Source organism: Chamaea fasciata, unplaced genomic scaffold (genome assembly GCF_029207755.1).
Source record: "Chamaea fasciata isolate MVZ Bird 193981 ecotype frontalis unplaced genomic scaffold, bChaFas1.0.hap1 SCAF_67, whole genome shotgun sequence".
NCBI lineage: Eukaryota > Metazoa > Chordata > Aves > Passeriformes > Sylviidae > Chamaea > Chamaea fasciata.
This window is the reverse complement of record NW_027094152.1, coordinates 330,834-348,376: the sequence shown is the minus strand read 5'-3', so window position 1 is coordinate 348,376 and position 17,543 is coordinate 330,834. Positions and strand designations below refer to the sequence as shown.

Sequence of the window (17,543 nt, the reverse complement as noted above, 5' to 3'; positions counted from 1 at the left end):
CCCTGTGTCCTGCTGAGCTTTCCCTTTCCAAGTGGATCAAACCCTCGGCTTCAGGCTTCACCCCAAAGAGGCAGAATAAGGAGAGAAGGAGATTATTTAAAATTATTTAAACCCAAAGAGCCGTGACTGCCTGGATTTGCTCCTTGGCTATTGCAAACAGGCAGTAATCAATTCCTGGGCACAACACCAGGAAAAGGATCTGTGCAAAACACCAGGAAGCATCCGAGGCATGCGAGGGTAGAAATTCCCTCATTCCTCATTCCAGCCCCTCTGGAGCCCTCGAGGGCTCTTCAACGTCCTTTACTCCGTGTCCTCCTGGTACCTGGCAGTCCCCACATCCTTGGGATGTGCCTCCAGCCACAGGGAATGGTCGCTCTCCACGTCCCTGGCATGTCCAGGAAGAATTGCGGTGCCAAATTCCAACCCCATTTCGCTTTAAACCCCTTCAAATGTGTTTTAAAAATCTCTCTTCTGCAAGCTGCCAACCTCCCAAACCCTCCCCTACTGATGCTGTATCTCTGCCTTGCTTTGATGCCAGGGCTGGTTCTTTCTCCAAGTCATTTGGTTCATTTATAGCAACTTCCAAGTTCTCCTGCCAGCCCAGAAAAAAGTGACATTTCGCTTGCAAACAGAGGGAGGTTAAAGCTTTAAATCCCAAAATAATTATAAATGGGTTTGTTGGGAGCATTCCTCCTGGTAACAGATGCAATAAAACATGTTTCTGCTACTGGCCTTGGCCCCGTTCTCTTTTGGAATTCCCAATTAATCAAGTTGTTAATGTGGGGTTGAATTCCAAGTGAGACACAGGCTGTGCTTTGCAGCTCCTCAGGGTTTTGGGGATCAGCTGGGATGATTCATGCAGAGCTTACCTTGCAGGTTCAGTGCTTAAACACCACCAGATCTGAGCTGCCTGTGCTGGGAACCAACTGGGAACTGGTTCGTTTGGGTTCTGGAGGTTGTTTCCAGCTGGTTCCCGGGGATCTGTGCCCCGGATTGGGAATGTTGGAGGGTGTAGAACAGACTTGGTGGTGCTCCCCGTTCCCCAGGCGTGTCCTGCAGCCTGTCAGCCTCCGGGGTAAGCTCCTATTAGTGACTTTAATCCAGATCCTGGAGCTTGCTGTCGTTATGGATTGTCCTTCCAGCACTCCACAGCAAGGAGGGAAATGTGATAACATTTCCTGTGCGAGATAACGGCTCTGCCGCTGTCAGCCCGAGCACACCGGGCTGAGTGAGCCCTCCCTGCCTCCCAGCCCTTCCCTCAGGCTTTTTTTTGGGAAGCCAGCATGAAATATTTCTGCTAAAACCCCCTGTTTCAGCCTGGCTTTGGTCTGTGCCTCATCAAAGGCGCCGGCTTTGCAGGTGCTGCTAGCCAGAGAGCTTTGCTAAGCTAAGCTTGTTTTTTTGGGCTCAGCTTTTCCTGTTTTGAGCTTGAACTTCACATGACTGTAGCGTAAGCAGAAAAACCGGGGAGGGGGGGAAATCAGTGGGGAAGGTGAAGTTGAATTTTCCGCGTGTTTCGTGGACAAATTGTCCGCCTGCTCCTCTCGCTGGTCTCCGTCCCAGTGGAACATCTGGAGCAAACAGCTGGTTCTGCTTTGCTGCTGTGCAAAAGGGTTGGGTTTTTTTTTCCCTTTGGTTTGTGCTAGAAGCAAAACTGCCCCCACCCAGCCCCGAGCTGCTTTCAGTTGGCTACGACCTCATTTGTCACTTCTCCAAGTCAGCCCTAATATAGAGAAATCCCCGTGGCTTTTCCCCACTTGGCCAGGAGAAGATCCGCTGCCCATTATGGAGCTGGGTTCCACTTTGGGTGTCTTCCCAGAACCTCTTAGTGCAGTCTCAGGCTGATGAGTGCCCTGGGAAAGGATTTTATGACATCCCCTGCTTGCCTCTCTTGCAGTGCGTGCTGTATTTATGGAGTTTAAAGATAAATCATCCCAAAACGTTGTTCCTCCTTCGAGGGAACCACGAGTGCAGGCACCTCACAGAGTACTTCACCTTCAAGCAGGAATGTAAGTATCAGCAGTGGGAGAAGGATTTGAATCCATTTAAATAATACATTTTAAAATGTATTTAAAAAAAAAAAAAAAGGTGTTGTGAGAAGGCGTGGGCTTCAATTTTTGTGCCTCTGAGTGGCATCAGAGCTGTAAAAACCTGTTGTCTTGTTTTCCTGCTCTTCTGCTTCCACCCCTGCTATAAAAAATACCCCAAAACTCAAATCTTTTTATGTTCTGCTAAGCACCAACTGTGGCCTTTTGGTTTCAAAGGCAGAGCGTGGATGGGAAGAAATGGGAACACTTCTCCTCTGATGAGCCAGGCACACACATCCTCCCCTCCCTGACTTCCAGGCCCAGCAACGTGTAATCAGTGCCAAAAGACTTCCAGATTGTGCAGCTGGGATCAGTGATTGCAGTTGGGAACTGGGGATGGATTTGCTCCTCCCTGTTTGCACTGGGGAGGATCATTTACCTCTCAGATCGTTTTTTCACTTAAAAGATGGGTTTGTGCACAGCATTTGAATATTTTTAAAGCAGCGATGAGGAAAGGTCAGGGAATGATGGGTTGATTCTAAATCAGAATTTTCACCAATACACAAGTGCAAAGTTTGGTTCCAAGTCAGTATTTTCACGAATAGACGGGTGTGAAGTTTGATTCTAAATCAGTATTTTCACAAATACACAGGTGCGAAGTTTGATTCCAAGTCAGTATTTTCACAAATACACACGGGCAGTTTGATTCTAAATCAGAATTTTCACAAATACACAGGTGTGAAGTTTGATTCCAAGTCAGTATTTTCACAAATACACAGGTGCAGAGCTGATTCTAAATCAGTATTTTCACAAATACACAGGTGCAGAGTTTGATTCTAGATCAGTATTTTCATGAACACACAGGTACAGAGTTTGATTTGGGGGCCGTTTTCATTTTGAGCTCCCATATCTCCTTCAGGAGCTGGGTTCCTTGAATTTATTGATCAGCACTTTAGCCCATCAGAGCCTGACTGATGATTCCTCCTCCCCAGGTCGAATCAAGTACTCGGAGCGAGTGTACGACGCGTGCATGGACACCTTCGACTGTCTTCCTCTCGCTGCCCTCCTCAACCAGCAATTCCTGTGTGTCCACGGGGGCCTGTCGCCAGAAATCACGTGTCTAGATGACATTAGGAAAGTAAGTCAGCTCCAGGAGCTTCTCCCTTCTCTCCCACTTCCCTGTGGGTTTCACTCCCGGGTGGATTTGGGGCTGGAAGGGTGGGGATCCTGCCACGGCTCCTCCTGATGTTTTGTCCCCCTCTCCAGTTAGACAGGTTTAAGGAGCCTCCAGCCTTTGGTCCGATGTGTGACCTGCTGTGGTCGGATCCCTCGGAGGATTACGGCAACGAGAAAACCCTGGAGCATTTTGCCCACAACACTGTCCGAGGCTGCTCCTATTTCTACAGGTGAGGGGTGTTTGAGGGGCCATTCCTCTCCCCTCACACTAAAATCACTGCTCAGGCCACTCTGTGGGGCTTTGCAGTGTAGCTGACATTCTCCTCACTCGGCTCTAGTGCACAAATTCTTGGGTTTTTTTTTCTTCTCCTGTAATACTGAGCTGTCTTTGGAGGAGTTACTTTGCAGAACTGGGGTCTCAAACAGCAGAGATGCTTCTTTGGACTGGCCCTGTGAGTGGTTTTCAGCACCTGGATCTCTAGGAAATAATCTTTCCTTCCTAAAAAAGAAGGATTTGTGCTGACAGTCCACTTATAGGGAGGGTTTAACAGAACCCTTTGCAATTAATTTTTGAATGAAAAACCATTTTGGGGTGCTGGACAGAAACTGGATGTTTCCCACGAGTGGCTGCTTCCTGAATCCAAGACCAGCCTGAGCTCTGTGCTCTCCTTTGCTCCCTGCTGAGTTCTCCTCCCTTTTTGTCTTCCAGTTATCCTGCAGTGTGTGAATTTTTGCAGAACAATAGTTTGTTATCCGTAATCCGAGCTCACGAAGCCCAGGATGCTGGGTAAGTGCTGCAGCCCAGGGGCTGGGCAGGGTTTGGGCTGGCCTGGGCCAGGTTTAACTCGTGCCCTGTTTTGCAGGTATCGAATGTACAGGAAGAGCCAGACCACGGGCTTTCCCTCGTTAATCACAATCTTCTCTGCACCAAATTACTTAGATGTCTATAATAACAAGGGTAAGGCTAGGGCTCTGCTGCTCTTTGGGGAGGGGTCAGGAAATCCCTCTGCCACTCTGCCCTCCCCAAATCACAGGATAATTTAAGTTGGAAAAGAGCTCTAAGGCCGTTGAGTCCAACCTGTGCCTGATCCCCACCTTGTCACTGAGTGCCACGTCCAGGTCCTCCTTGGACACCTCCAGGGACAGTTGCAAGGCCTGAGCACCCTTTCCATGGAGAAATTCCTGCTGCTGTCCACCCTGAGCCTCCCTGGGGCCGTTCCCTCTCCCCCTGTCCCTGTTCCCTGGGATAAGATCCCAAATCCCCCCCGGCTGTCCCCTGCTGTCAGGGAGTTGTGCAGAGCCACAAGGTCCCCCCGAGCCTCCTTTTCTCCAGGCTCAGCCCCTTTCCCAGCTCCCTCAGCCTCTCCTGAGGCTCCAGCCCTTTCCCCAGCTCTGTTCCCTTCCCTGGATTCCCTCCAGCCCCTCCATATCTCAGTGAGAGGACCAGAACAGGACACAGCCCCAGTGCCCAGCCCAGAGGGACAATCCCTGCCCTGCTCCAGCTGCCACCACGCTGGTTTTGATACAGAAAATACACTATTTTTGATACAAAACCCTCTCCTCCAGTCGCATTCTTGTGCCTGGAATGAAAGAGAGCTTTGTGTGCTGAGCTGAAGTGGTTGACTTAATGTGTTACTGTGGCAATTAACTGTGGAGTCATAAGGCCTGGGATAAAGCTTTCATTCCCAGCCACAGGACAACAGAGCCCTTTTGAGGGATGCTGCCATCCCACAGAAGCTGATAGTGTAGGAAAGCTTTCCACTTCCCTCTGCCCCCTAAACCATGGGGACCGTGGTGGAATTTTCTCCAGCTGTGGGGTTTTCCACCCCTCACTTTGGATCTTGGCTCTGCTTGAGCTTCACTGTTCTAAGCTGAGAACCAGCCTGAGTAAACCAAAAAACTGTGGCTTAAACCTTCTCGTGTTGGAGAGTTGGTAGCTTAGTTCTGTATGAGTGTAAATGGATTTTGATAATGAAGGTTTTTAACACTGGTAAAACTTCCAGAGGGAGCCAGGCTGGGAGAGCTGGGGATGAAAGAGGAAAAGGCTCCAGGGAGACTTTAAAAGTCCCTGCCAGAGTCTAGACGGACTCCAGGAGAGCTGGAGAGGGACCTGGGACAAGGGGTGGAGGGACAGGACACAGGGAATGGCTTCCCACTGCCAGAGGGCAGGGCTGGGTGGGATATTGGGAAGGAATTCCTGGCTGGGAGGGTGAGGAGGGGCTGGGAATTCCCAGAGGAGCTGTGGCTGCCCCTGCATCCCTGGAAGTGCCCAAGGCCAGGTTGGACAGGGCTTGGAGCAACCTGGGGCAGTGGGAGGTATCCCTGCTCATGGCAGGGGTGGCTGATCCTTAAGATCCCTTCAGATCCAGCTCATCCCAGGATTCTTTAAGTGGAAAGTGCCCATGGACATTTATTCTCTTTCCCTTTTCTCCCCCAGCTGCTGTACTGAAATACGAAAACAACGTCATGAACATCAGGCAGTTCAACTGTTCCCCTCACCCCTACTGGCTTCCAAACTTCATGGATGTCTTCACATGGTCTTTGCCTTTCGTAGGGGAAAAGGGTAAGAGTCATTTGGGGTTCTGTTCCGAATTCCCAGCGGCTGCTGCTCACATCCTGCGTGTCACAAACCTGTCCCACAGTGCTGGGAGAGTGTTGCAGCTGCAGGTGGCACAGGAGAGCAGTTCAGGCTCAAGGAGATCTGCATTACTGGGTGTTAAATTCTTGAAAAAACGGCTGTTGGTACCTGTTTGAAAAAGCTTTTGCCTCTAAAACCCTCTTGCTCTTTCTGCATTGCTGGTGGAGCTGATCTTGGGTGCTGTAGCCCCACCTTAGAATTTGGAGACATTTCTCTTGATTTGCAGCAGAGGAATTTTAAATTCCTGTTGGCTCCTGGCCCACCAAAGAGGAAGCATTCACTTCAATCCAAGGCTTATTTTGTTCTGAAGAAGGCGAGGCAGCTTAAAAATATGACCAGGACTTTGCCTCAGCTTTTCACCGAAAGGATTTTTACCTCTCCTGACGAGCTTCAATTCCACCCCAGTCTTGTATGTTCAGAGTGCAGCTTCACCTTCACAACTCCCAAAGGGGTTTTTTTTTTTTGACTTTGAGGCACCAAAGGTCGAAACCCCCCCACCCCCCCCAAATTTGGCCCTTCTCGGAGCCAGGTGGCTGTGGCGTGGGCGAGGATGGGGACGGGGGGGGACCTTGAGGGAGCTCAGGCTGTTCTGCAGGAATGTTGGCACCTCCTTCCCCACGTCTGGTTCCTCTGTGATGTGCTTGGCCTGCATCCACCTCCTTGGCAGAAGATGCAACGTGTGTCGTCTGCTCCGGCGCCGCTGCGGGTACCGGCAGCTTGCGCCTAAAAGTGTCTTTAGGCTCCCACTTGCAGGGGACAGACAACCTTGAAATCCTTCCCTCGTCCTCCAAAACCCCTCTGCGTGCCTCTCTGACCTCGCTGTCTGTGCCTCTTGCAGTCACCGAGATGCTCGTGAACATCCTCAACATCTGCTCCGACGACGAGCTGATCTCGGATGGCGACGAGACGTTGGAAGGTAAAATATCCCTGCTGGCACCCGAGAGCAGCGGGGGGAAAGGCTGGGGAAGGGCTTTGATGCCTGAGCAGCACATGATTTATAGCTGGATGCCCAGCCAGGGTCTCCAGTTCCTTTTTGCCCGACCTTTGCAGTTTTGGGTAGGGAGTGTTATTTTTTTTTGCCTCCTTTACTGTTCAGTCACAGAGAAATTAAATGACATTCACTGCGACAGACACTTCTTGCCAGCTACTCTGGGAATGGTTTTCTGCTCCTTACACAGGCTGCTGGTTATTTTTTTCCCCCAATTCAAAAATTTCTGCACCAAAATATCCACCCAATCTTCTCATCTGTTGCAGTGAACTCCTCTGTAAAGTGGTTTCTCATGTCAACCCCCTCCCCAAAAGCGCTGGGTTTGGCCCTGGTTTTAAGCCGTGCATGAAGGGGACAAATCAGTGGCTGAGCTGATGAGCAGGTTGGATTTTGGGGGGACTCAGGAGCGAGGTGGTGACCTGAGCAAGCTGAGGGGGGCAACGAGAAGTGGGGCCTGAGCTGCTTCTGCCCCAGGTGGAGACTCTAACCCGCTTCTCCCATTGCATTTCCGTTTTGTTTTTTGGTGTTTTTTTTGGTTTGTTTTTTTTTTTCTTTCCTCCCTCCCATGAAAATTAAATTTGTTTCTTCTATCTCTGTCTTCATCTACTTGTTTCTTGGTGTCTCCTCTCCCTGAAGATCACTACATTTCAAGCTATCCGAAAGGTACCCAGCTAGAATTTGCTACGAGCTTAATTATCACTGCCTGTGCCACCAGATCCTTGAAGTGGATTTCCAGAGCTGACTAGTGGGGCAGTCTCTTCATCCCCTTTCAGTTTTAACATAAGCTCCATGTGTTTTTTAACCCTTCTGCGTTCCTCCAGGAACTCTGAGAAACGGGGGTCACGTTTCTACCCGATTCTGAATGCAGCCACGTAGTGCATGGCTGAGCCATGGTGCATGTTAGCCCTGGGTTTGGCTTCCCTGTCCTGATGTGTACTGGGCCATGTGAGGAATCTCAGCTGAGAGGAGATGGATTTGTTCCCTCTTTTGACCTGAATTTTTCCGTTTGGTTTCAGCTCCCTCCGTGCTTTTTTTTTTTTGTTGTTCGTTTGTTTGTTTGTTTCTCTCTCCCTGTCGGGTCGGTAGAGCGGAAGGGGTGTTCCCCCCCTGTCCCCTTGTGTCCGTGTGGGGTCAGAGCAGAGCTGCCAGGCTCGGGCCAGCCCTTCCCTGTGCTCCTTGGATGCCAAAGCTGATGCTTGCGAGCGCAGCGGCGCCCATCAGCCGTCAGCCCCCTCCGTGCTCTGCCTTGCAAACCGTGTCCTCATGGCTGAGTCATTTGTGTCACATCCCGTGCAGTGTGAGCCCACCCCTGGCGAGCTGCCAGCCAGACCTCCCCAAATCCGTGTCCTGTGGTGGTTCTACTCTCTTTAGCCCTCTCGAGTTCCGTGTGCCATCTCGTTGGTGTTGCCCTCCTCACCGCCATCCTGGTGCCATCCTTGATGCCATCCTGATGCCATCCTTCCAGCACCGTTCTCTCTTACTGTGAATCTGTAAAAAAAAAACAAAAACAAAAAACCATGATTTTCTTTTCCTGGAGTCAGGCAGGTGCTTCATGCTGACGTTTCCCTGGAGAGCAGGAAACCTCCAACGTGCTGCTGTTTGCTCTTTTCTCTCCCTAAGGTGGGACAACGGTGCGGAAGGAGATCATCAGGAATAAGATCAGAGCCATTGGGAAGATGGCACGGGTCTTCTCGGTTCTTCGGTGAGGATGGGCTGGGGACTGGGCTTAATTTGGGGACTGGGTGTAATTTGGGGACTGGGTTAAAATTGGGGACTGGGCTTGATTTGGGGCTGGGTGATGGGGGGAAAAAATCACCCAGGATTTTTTAGGAGAAAAATTAGGTTAGGAAGTTTTAGGTTAGGAAAAAAAAAGAAGTTTAGGAAAAAGAGAAGGGAGAAACTTCATAAGACAGGTCCTGAAAGAAAGTTGTAGCCAGGTAGGGTTTTGGTCTTTTCTCCCAAATAACAAGTGACGGATGGGAGGAAACAGCCTCAAGCTGCACCAGGGGAGGTTCAGGTTGGATATTATGGAAAATTTCTGCATGGAAAGGGTTGCCAAGTATTGGAATGGGCTGCCCAGGGCTGTGGTGGAGTCCCTATCCCTGAGGGGTTTAGCAGATGTGCGGGGTGGCACTTCGGGACACGGGCAGTGGTGAACAGGGTGGTGCTGCTGGGTTGATGGTTGGACTTGGTGACCTTAGAAGTCTTTCCTAGCTTTAATAATCCCCTGGCTCCATGATTCCCATGATCCATGACTCCCACACCATCCACCAGCCTTGCCTGGACCAGTCCAAGCACTGCAGTGCTCAGTGTGTGTGACTGGTGCTGCTGTTCCCTGCAGGGAGGAGAGCGAGAGCGTGCTGACCCTCAAAGGCCTGACCCCCACAGGTACCCTGCCCCTGGGAGTGCTCTCAGGGGGGAGGCAGACCCTGCAGACCGGTGAGTATCCCTGAGCCCCTGCACCCCCCCTGCCCCAAACCCCCTGGAGCAGCTCCCACGGGCAGCCTGGAGGGTGCCAGGGGACCCCAGCCAGGCTTCAGGCCCGTGGGGAGGAAGGATTCCCAAGCAGGAGGAAGCAGAGGTGTAGGTGGGGATGTGGAGAGATGCCAGAGATGTCCCCGTGTACCCTCGAGGAAGAAAACCCACAGCACCCTTTGCCTAAAGCATGTTTAGTGCTTAACTGTTTGTTTCTGCAACGAGTTTTTTTATCCTTTATTTCCCTTCTAACGCTGCATGGTGCGCATCCTCTGCCTCACCTCGCTGTGCTGCTGCTGTGTGACAGCCTCTGTGTGAATGTGACAGTGACACGGCCTCTGTGTGAATGTGACAGTGACACAGCTGCTTGTTTGTTCTTCGTTCTACCAAACCCCTCTGACTCTGGCCCCCTGTCGAGTCACGAATCCCAAACAGGAGGAAGGTTCAGCCAAAGGAACGAGGTTTCCTCCAGGGCTGGATGGTTCAGAAAAAGGTCTTCTCTCAGGTTTTGAGGTAGTTGGGGAGGTTTCTTCCCAGATTTGCTGCCTCCCTCAGCAGCTCTGGGAGCAGGGAAGGATCTGACCCTTCCCGCTCACAGGGTGGGGAGGTTGGCTGGTGCTCAGGGAATGAGCTATCCCAGAGGGAATCCTGTAATCCAGTGTTTTTAATCCTCCCCTGCCATCAGCCTTTGAAGGCTGGCACCTCCCCAGCTTCCCCCTTCCTATGGGCACTGGGGATTTCCTGCAGCCCTCCCCGGGCTGGGGCTGGGGTTTGCCTGGATTAAATAGTTCACGAGTCAGGAACGTGGAAATATCTCTGCCTGCTCCCGGGGAGGATGCAGCATCACTCCCAAGATCATGGATTTCTCTGCCCACAGAGGAGGATGGATATTTTTCCCCTTTTTTTTATAGAAACCGTCACAGCCCCGTCGCCCCAGTTCTGGGAACAGAGCCTGAGTGGGAAGGTGGCTGTTGCAGCAGCTCTGTCCCTGTATCCCGACAGCGCAGGGTCATGCTGTGACGTTCTCCAGCACCTTCCCCTCTCGGGGGGGTTCTCTGAGGGGTACCAGGGATCTCCCCACCCCCAAAATCAGCTTCTCCCCAGGACAGAACAAACAAGCTGGGCCTTTGCTGCTGCCTTACCCGCCCTGCCCACCGCCTGCAGGCTCCCCCCGCTCCCCTCGGCGCCTCCCGGCTTCTCCTCACCCCCCTTTCCTTGTCCTTGCCCCTTCTCCCACCCTCCCTTCCCCATCCTGACCCCTTCTCCCATCCCCTTTTCCCCCATCCTGACCCCTTCTCCCGCCCCCTTTTCCCCGTCCTCCCACCCTTTCCCGTTTCAGATGTCCCTTCACGCTCCCGGTGAATTTCTGGGAGCCCCATCTGCTGGGTGAGGAGGAGAGGGGGCTGCCCCCCTTTTGGGGTGCCTGTGCACCCCCAAAAAAGGGAAGCAGGGCTGCAGTAAGGGGGGCCCTGCCCTCCTGAGCCTCTCCCCAGCCTTTCACAGCAGGGCTTGGCAAAATCAGCTGAATAAAGTCACGGAATCTGGGGCAGAACTGTGCAGCCACAGCTCCATCCTTCCTCCGTGGCCTCCCGAGGACCACGTGGCCTCTGCATTGTGTCCAAAGCAAAAAAACTGCTGATTTGAGGCTAAAATCCAGGGAATCTGCTCAAGGGAAGGGCCCTCCTCCCAGATGTTGAGGCAGGGCCTACCAAACCTTGGACCTTTCTGCAGCAGATTTAGGAAGGGGGACATTGCTCAGCTCTGTGGTGCCTTGTTGCTTGGTAACACTTTCAGGAGGTGGAGCTGGAGCCAAAGTGGATTTGGAGGCTGATTTTCTGTTACAACTCAAGGCACCAGGAGCCGAGCAGCCCAGTACCTGCTGCTTGTCCTTCCCTGGAAAACAGGCTGCCCCTCTCCTTCCCACTGCTCCAGGACATCCCCTGGGACCCCTTCCCTCACGCAGCTGTGGTGGTGGAGGGTGAATTCCACATATCTGACCATCTGAAGGTGGCCTGGAGCCACCCAGCTGGGAGCAGATCCACGGCTTAGTCCGAGGCTGTCCCTGTCCAGTGCACGCAGCAGCAGGGAGCCCTCACTCTCTGCTCCTCTGCTCTTCCATCAGATCAATCCAGAGGAAAGGAGACTCCCCCTGAGCCCTCAGGAGTCCCCTTCCCCCCTTCCTCTCCACCTCCTGTCACCTCTTTCTCCCCTCTCGCCACTGGTTTGGCACCACCGGGGCTGGGGGGCCGCGGGCTCTGCGTCGCAGCCATGATGTCGGAATCACTCACTGTCACTCTGTTTTTGTTTTTTTCTTTTTTTTTTTTTTCTGTTTTTTTTTTTGTTTTTGTTTTTTTTTTCCCTGTCTTCATTTTTGCATGCCACTGTTCTTCTGTATTGCAGCCACAGTAGAAGCGGTAGAGGCACGGGAAGGTATGGCTAGAACCCGGCGAGAGACTCAAATCATCTCCGTGTGTGCGTGCGCTCATTTTAAAGAGCTTTACCAGCCCTTAACGGAAGCTTTTTACTCTTGCATCACCAGAAGTGGGGGAGGACGAGGCCCTGCTGGGAAGGGAAAAAAACAAAAAAAAATACCCAGGGGTTTGGTTCAAGGCTGTTGCAGCTTGAACAGTTTATTCCTTCGTGGAACACGTTTATTTGGAGTTGCCGGAGCGGTTCCTGCTCCGCTGGCTCAAGACCTTGGGGTCGAGGTCCTGCAATCTGCCAGCACCATCAGAAACCCTTAGAAAACAGGATTTTGTGGTGCTGCTGTAATCCCTGCCTTCCCCACAGGTAGGCCAAGGTGGAGAGGCAATTCTCTGCCTGTGGAGTGTAGGAATGACAGATCCATGAGGATTTTTCCTCGATACCGAGCGGGGCCACGCAGCTCTACAGAGGCTTTGCTTACCAAAGGAAGTTGTTTGTAAGCCAGCCAAGTCCTTGTAAAAGATCTGGCACAGCCTCCTTTTCCTTAAATTCTCCGTAGCACAAAGGAGTTTCACATTTGGTCCGTGTCATCAGGGCGAGGGTGACGTGCTCGTCCCCGCAGTGATGGAACAGGGACTTGAAATTCCTCAGTGGGATTCATCCCTCTCAAATCTGCCCGTGTGTCTCCTGGTCATGCAAGAATTTTGCCTTTGTGATCCAAGGACTAGCTGTTCCCTCTCCTGGTGTTGCAGTGTGTGGTTTGTGTCAGAGTTCAGAGCCTTGTGCTGGTGTCTTTGTTCTGTCGTTCTGGGTTTTGCCTTTTTTTTTTTGTTTTGTTTTAATTTCTTTTTAATTGTTATTTTTTAGTGTCGTGTTTTTTCAGCTTTGAAATTTTCCTGAGATTTCACTCTCTGGGGACAGCAAGCACTTGTCTGGTTTATTAAGTTCCTCCTGTTCTATTAAAAGAGGAGGATAAAAAGAGGTTTAAGAGAGGTTTGGGATATTGGGAGGAAATTCTTCCCTGTGAGGATGGTGGGATGGAATTCCCAGAAAAGCTGTGGCTGCCCCATCCCTGGATGGGGGAAGTTGGAAGTGTCCAAGGTTGGGGGGGAGTTGAACCTGGGATGGTGGAGCCCTGCCCATGGCAGGGGGGTGAAACTGGATGATTTTAATCTCCCAACCCAAACCATTCCATGGTTCCGTGAAAAGCTCTTAGGGAGCAGAGCGAATCCTAAACCTCTCTAAAAAAACAAAACAAAACGAAAAGAACAAAATACCTCCTAATCCTCCTCTCAGGGAGCAAAACAAGTCCTAAAAAACCTTTGCCAAACACCAAAGAATTCCCTAATCCAGACAAGGCGCTTCCCGTCCCCGCCACTCGTCCCCGTTGGTGTCTGCCGTGTGCTGGAGGGCTCCTCCGGGGGGGAAAACAAATCCACCCCGGGGGGGGAGCTCCTCCCTGACCATCCCTCCCTGTGCTCCCTTCCCTTTTCCGCAGCCATCCGAGGCTTCTCCCCGCAGCACAAGATCCGCAGCTTCGAGGAGGCGCGGGGGCTGGACCGCATCAACGAGCGCATGCCCCCGCGCAAGGATTCGCTGCACTCGGACGGCCCCGTCAACCTGGTCACCTCCAACTCGGCCGACAAGAACGGCACCGCCACGGGCAAGAAATCCCAGTAACGCCCCCAGCGCCCCAGAGGATCCAAAACTTAATGGATTTTATTTATTTATTATTATTATTATTATTATTGTTATTATTATTATTATTATTATCGGGGGTGGGGGTGGGGGAACGGGGGGAGAAACCGACTTCACCTGGAGGCAACGTCCATAAATCCCAGTCCGCATCCTGTTCTGTGAGAAAGCGACCATTTTGTAATTTGTTGGGGTTTGTTGTTTTTTTTTAATTTATGTTCGATATATATAAAAAATGTCCTTTTTTTTTTTTTTTTTTTTAATTTAGAAACCAATCCAACTGTTAGTGCATCCCGGGAATGTTGTGTGCTGTCCAGCTGCCCTTCCTGAGAGGCCAAACCTCTGCTGGGGGGGGTTGGATTAAAAAAAAAAAAAACCACAAAAATCAGTCAAACCAGGCAACTTGGGTCGTTGGCTTTGGCAAAATTTGAAATCAGCCTGAGCTTTCCAAAGCAGGTCCTTCCCTTCAGGATACGGTTGGGTTGGTTTTCCTTTTCACACCTGTTTTCTTCCCAGATTTTTCCCTGTTGTTTTCTTCCACCTCTTGCCTACCTGCAGCTGCTGCTTTAGCAACCAATTCCCTGGAAGGCAGATTGTTGGGATCCATCCCTCTTTTCCAGGGTGACAGCCAGGGGTAGCTCCGAAGGACTCCAGGCTTGGTAACACAAATCACAGCACCTTTTCCTTCAGGAATTCAGCTTTATCCCAGGGGAGTCCCAAAGGAAAACAGGGAGAAGGTGGGGGAAGTGCTGCCCCTTGTTGTGGCTCTTCCTCTTGGAGCAGCCAGTTTGTGCAGCAGAGTTCCCTTGGGAATCCCTCTGATTCAGAGCAGAGGAATTATCTCTGCTGTCTGATGATCCTTGGGAAAGCTGCAGCGCCTGAATTTTAAAGGAAAAGGGGGTGATTTACACCCTGGAGGCTGCAGCTCCCACCAGCACAGGCCACCCAGCCCACGGCACATTCCCTGTTCCCAGCTCTGCAGTCAGCCCTTGCTGAGCAGTTCGGGGTGTGGGGGACAGGGTGGTCCCCCCCAGTGTCACTTCCCTGTCCCCCAGCGGGGTCCTCCACTCACTGTGTGTGACTTTGGGCATCACCCACCCTTGGCTATTCCGGAGGAGCCACGGGCAGCCTTTTTCCCAGCAGCTGGAGCAGGGGGTTGCTGATAAAAGTTTGGGATGAGTGGGGCACTGCTGGTTTTGGGAGATGTGGCTCGGTGCTGGTGATGGGGCAGCCCCACGGATTGGGAAACAGGGAGGGGTTGGAAGGCAGAACCGAGTGGATCTGGCAGGGATTTTGGCAGGGTGTTCAGGGCAGGGATCCTGGGGGTTCCCAGGGGACCCCCCCTGGGTGTTGTCAGGCATTTTGGAGTGGGAGCCGAGCGTTCTGTGCCTCTGAGCGTTCTTTCACTTATAGCTGGGAGTGCTGGGGAAGGGATTTGTGAGATCCCCGTTGGTCGCTTCCCGTGTGAGCCGTGTCCATTGCCTGGAGCTGAGGCAGCAGCTCCTGGAGCACCCCCACCTCCAGCTTTCCCTTTTCCCCCCTTTCTCCCGTGCTCTCCGCAGGCAGGGCTGAGCCTCTCCCAGGGGATCTTTGCTCTCTTCCCTCGGCCTTTCCAGCGCCGGAGGGAAACAGCAACTTCCCAGGAAGCTTTCAAATTGTCTTAGGATCACACGTCACCTAATCCCACGGGGCTGTTTAGGATTCTGTGAGCAGACCGCTGGGTTTCCACACTTTTCAGTCACATGCCTCCACTTTCCCCTTTTCTTTATTTTCTTCTTTTTTTTTTTTCTTTTCTTGGTGTTTCCCCCCTCCTTTGATCCCCCTTTTTTTTTTTACACGCCCACCGCTTCGCGAAAAAAAAGTGCGAGATGTTTGGAGCGAGCTTCTCTTCCCCCCAGTCCGAGGAGTGGGGCCAAATTGCCTTTTTGTCTGTGAGTATTTCTTTGTCCTTTCAGGGCCTCCCGTGTGTGGTACCCGGGCGCACAGACCGTGCCCGGGGCTGCCCGTGCATGTTCGGGCATGTTGTGCTGACCCAGGCTGGGATCACACCCAAGCAGCCAGGTTTTAGTCGGGATATTTGGGATGGGAATTGCGGGACCCCGAGCCTGGTATTCCCCTGCACCCCGTTGTTCCCAGCGTGGGGGGGGTCAGCAGGGCCTGGCCCATCGCGGAGGGGGATTTGCTTTGCTGGCAGTTTGTTCCCCTCCCCGCCCTCTTCTCCTGCTCTGGCATCACCAGTTCCTCCTCCCCCAAAATCCTTTTGGACCTTGTGTTTCGTGGGTTTGGGGGCTCAGATCCAACCTCCTAATCCTTGAGGCTGCTGGAGCTGCAGCTTCCCAGTGTCCCAGCCCTGGAAAAGGGCTGGATGTTAGTTGTCCTGACCCTGGAGAAGGTGGCCAAGGGTGGGGTTTTTGTCCCCCCTTATCTCTGGGGCTTCTGGAGCTGCACCTTCCTGGTGTCCCAGCCCTGGAGAAGGTGGCCAAGGGCTTGATATTGGTTGTGGAGATGGTGGCCAGGGGCTGGATGTTGGTTGTCCTGGCTCTGGAGAAGGTGGCCAGGGGCTGGAAGTTGCCCCCGTGTCCATGTGACACTGGAACACGTGGATGTCACAGTGCCAGGTCCCCTCTTCCCTTTAAAGCAGTTCCCGAGGGGGTGAGGAGCAGCGATGGAGCTCTGGGTGCTAATTACCCCCTCAATTAACGCCCCCTCTCCGTGCTGGGCTTCCCCTGCCACGGCCCCGAGCTGAGATTCCCCCCTCCCCTCTTTTGGGGACAACCTCGGAGCAGAATTCCCTGCCCCGATCCCCACCACAACAAACCAAAAACAACAATCCAGAAACGCCCCCCGAATTCCCCCTTTTTCCTCCTTTCCCCCCCCCGCCCCACAAATCCAGCGCCTCGGAGCTGGGCTTGTCTCTGACCCCTCATCTCCGAGCTCCCGCCCATCCCTTCCCCTCCCCGGCTGCCACCTGGAGCTTGGACACCCGGGATTGTGGGGAGCCCAGGGGCCCCGGGGGAGCCCCCCCGGCCCCAGGGAGCCCCCCAAATCCAGGGAAAGCCCCCACCTCCCCGCAGCCTGGGTTTTTTTGCATGTTCTAGCAAGGTGCATGTCCAAGGAGGGGAGTCGGCAATGGGGCGGGTGGTGGGTTGAGTTTAAGCTTAAATTTTCTTTTTGGGCTTGGGAGAACCCCTCTGGCTGCCTCTGGCACAGATCCCACCTGGCCAGGGGAGCTGGCAGGGATGCAGATCCCACCAAACCTCGGCCAGGGAGGACCTGAAGCCCTCCAGGGGTGCAGTGATGGTGATTTTAGGGTTCTCGATGCTGAAGGATCATACGCCCGTTGCCTGGAGACTGCCTCCTTTTTTAATTTTTATTTTTATTTCTTGCTTTTTTTTTTTTTTAGTTCTGTTGAAAGGAGAAAAAAAATGGTGAAAATGTTATTTATTGGCAGAAATTATTTAATATAATTTCTTCTCTTTTTTGTTTATTTTTTTTTTTTTTGTGAAACAAGGAATGAATTTGTTAGAACTGTCTCGATGTAAATCGGAGTCATCTTTAAGGAGGAAAAAAAAAGAAAAAAAAAGTTAAAAATTGACACAGTCACTGGGCTCCACTTTGGTTTTTTTGGGGGGTGAAGGGAGTTCTGTGATGCCAGAAGGAGGATTTTGGGGGGGTTAGAGCCTCTCCAGGGCTGGGGCAGCACCCAGACGGCGTCTCCAGCCCCCGGCACGTCGGCACACGCGGAGCGGCGTCTCCTGGTTGGATTTGGAGAGCTCTCAGCTCCTGCTCCTCGTCCTTCCCTGGGTAAATAACGCAGTGCCAGCAGGGACAGGACGGGATGTGCCAGCTCTTGTTCCACCCCGGCTCCTTCCTTGTCACTTTGGGGGTTGTTCCCTCCACAGAGGGGGAGAATTCAGGGAGCAGCCCTGGGGTCGGGATCCGTCTGCGTGGATCCAGATGGTCACAGGCTCGATCCTGCCCGGGGATCCCTCCATTCCTGTGACTTCCACACCTGGGGTCCATCCCCTCGTTCCCAAGTGGCAGCCGAATATTCAGGATGAGGACTCCAGGGCGTTATCCCTGTCACAGCAGCATTTCCTTTGGGAATTCAGCGTCCCGC

The 17,543-nt window shown here is 52.5% G+C and overlaps 1 protein-coding gene across 3 annotated transcripts in view; it reads left to right on the top strand.

Moving 5' to 3' along the window:
• The window catches only part of LOC136304277 (serine/threonine-protein phosphatase 2B catalytic subunit gamma isoform), a 36,824-nt gene extending 19,922 nt beyond the window's left edge, over positions 1-16,902 (top strand). Inside the window, exons 4-14 of one of the 3 annotated variants that reach the window (XM_066207896.1) lie at positions 1,898-2,009; positions 3,020-3,165; positions 3,294-3,433; positions 3,913-3,990; positions 4,067-4,161; positions 5,641-5,766; positions 6,680-6,757; positions 8,450-8,531; positions 9,171-9,268; positions 11,705-11,734; positions 13,227-16,902. In XM_066207896.1, coding sequence (XP_066063993.1) covers positions 1,898-2,009; positions 3,020-3,165; positions 3,294-3,433; positions 3,913-3,990; positions 4,067-4,161; positions 5,641-5,766; positions 6,680-6,757; positions 8,450-8,531; positions 9,171-9,268; positions 11,705-11,734; positions 13,227-13,408 — 1,167 coding nt within the window. In that variant the 3' untranslated portion in view covers positions 13,409-16,902. Of the gene's footprint in view, positions 1-1,897; positions 2,010-3,019; positions 3,166-3,293; positions 3,434-3,912; positions 3,991-4,066; positions 4,162-5,640; positions 5,767-6,679; positions 6,758-8,449; positions 8,532-9,170; positions 9,269-11,704; positions 11,777-13,226 lie in introns of all 3 variants that reach the window. The other 2 variants (XM_066207895.1, XM_066207897.1) reach the window with 2 other exon arrangements.
• The last annotated feature ends 641 nt before the right edge of the window (positions 16,903-17,543 follow it).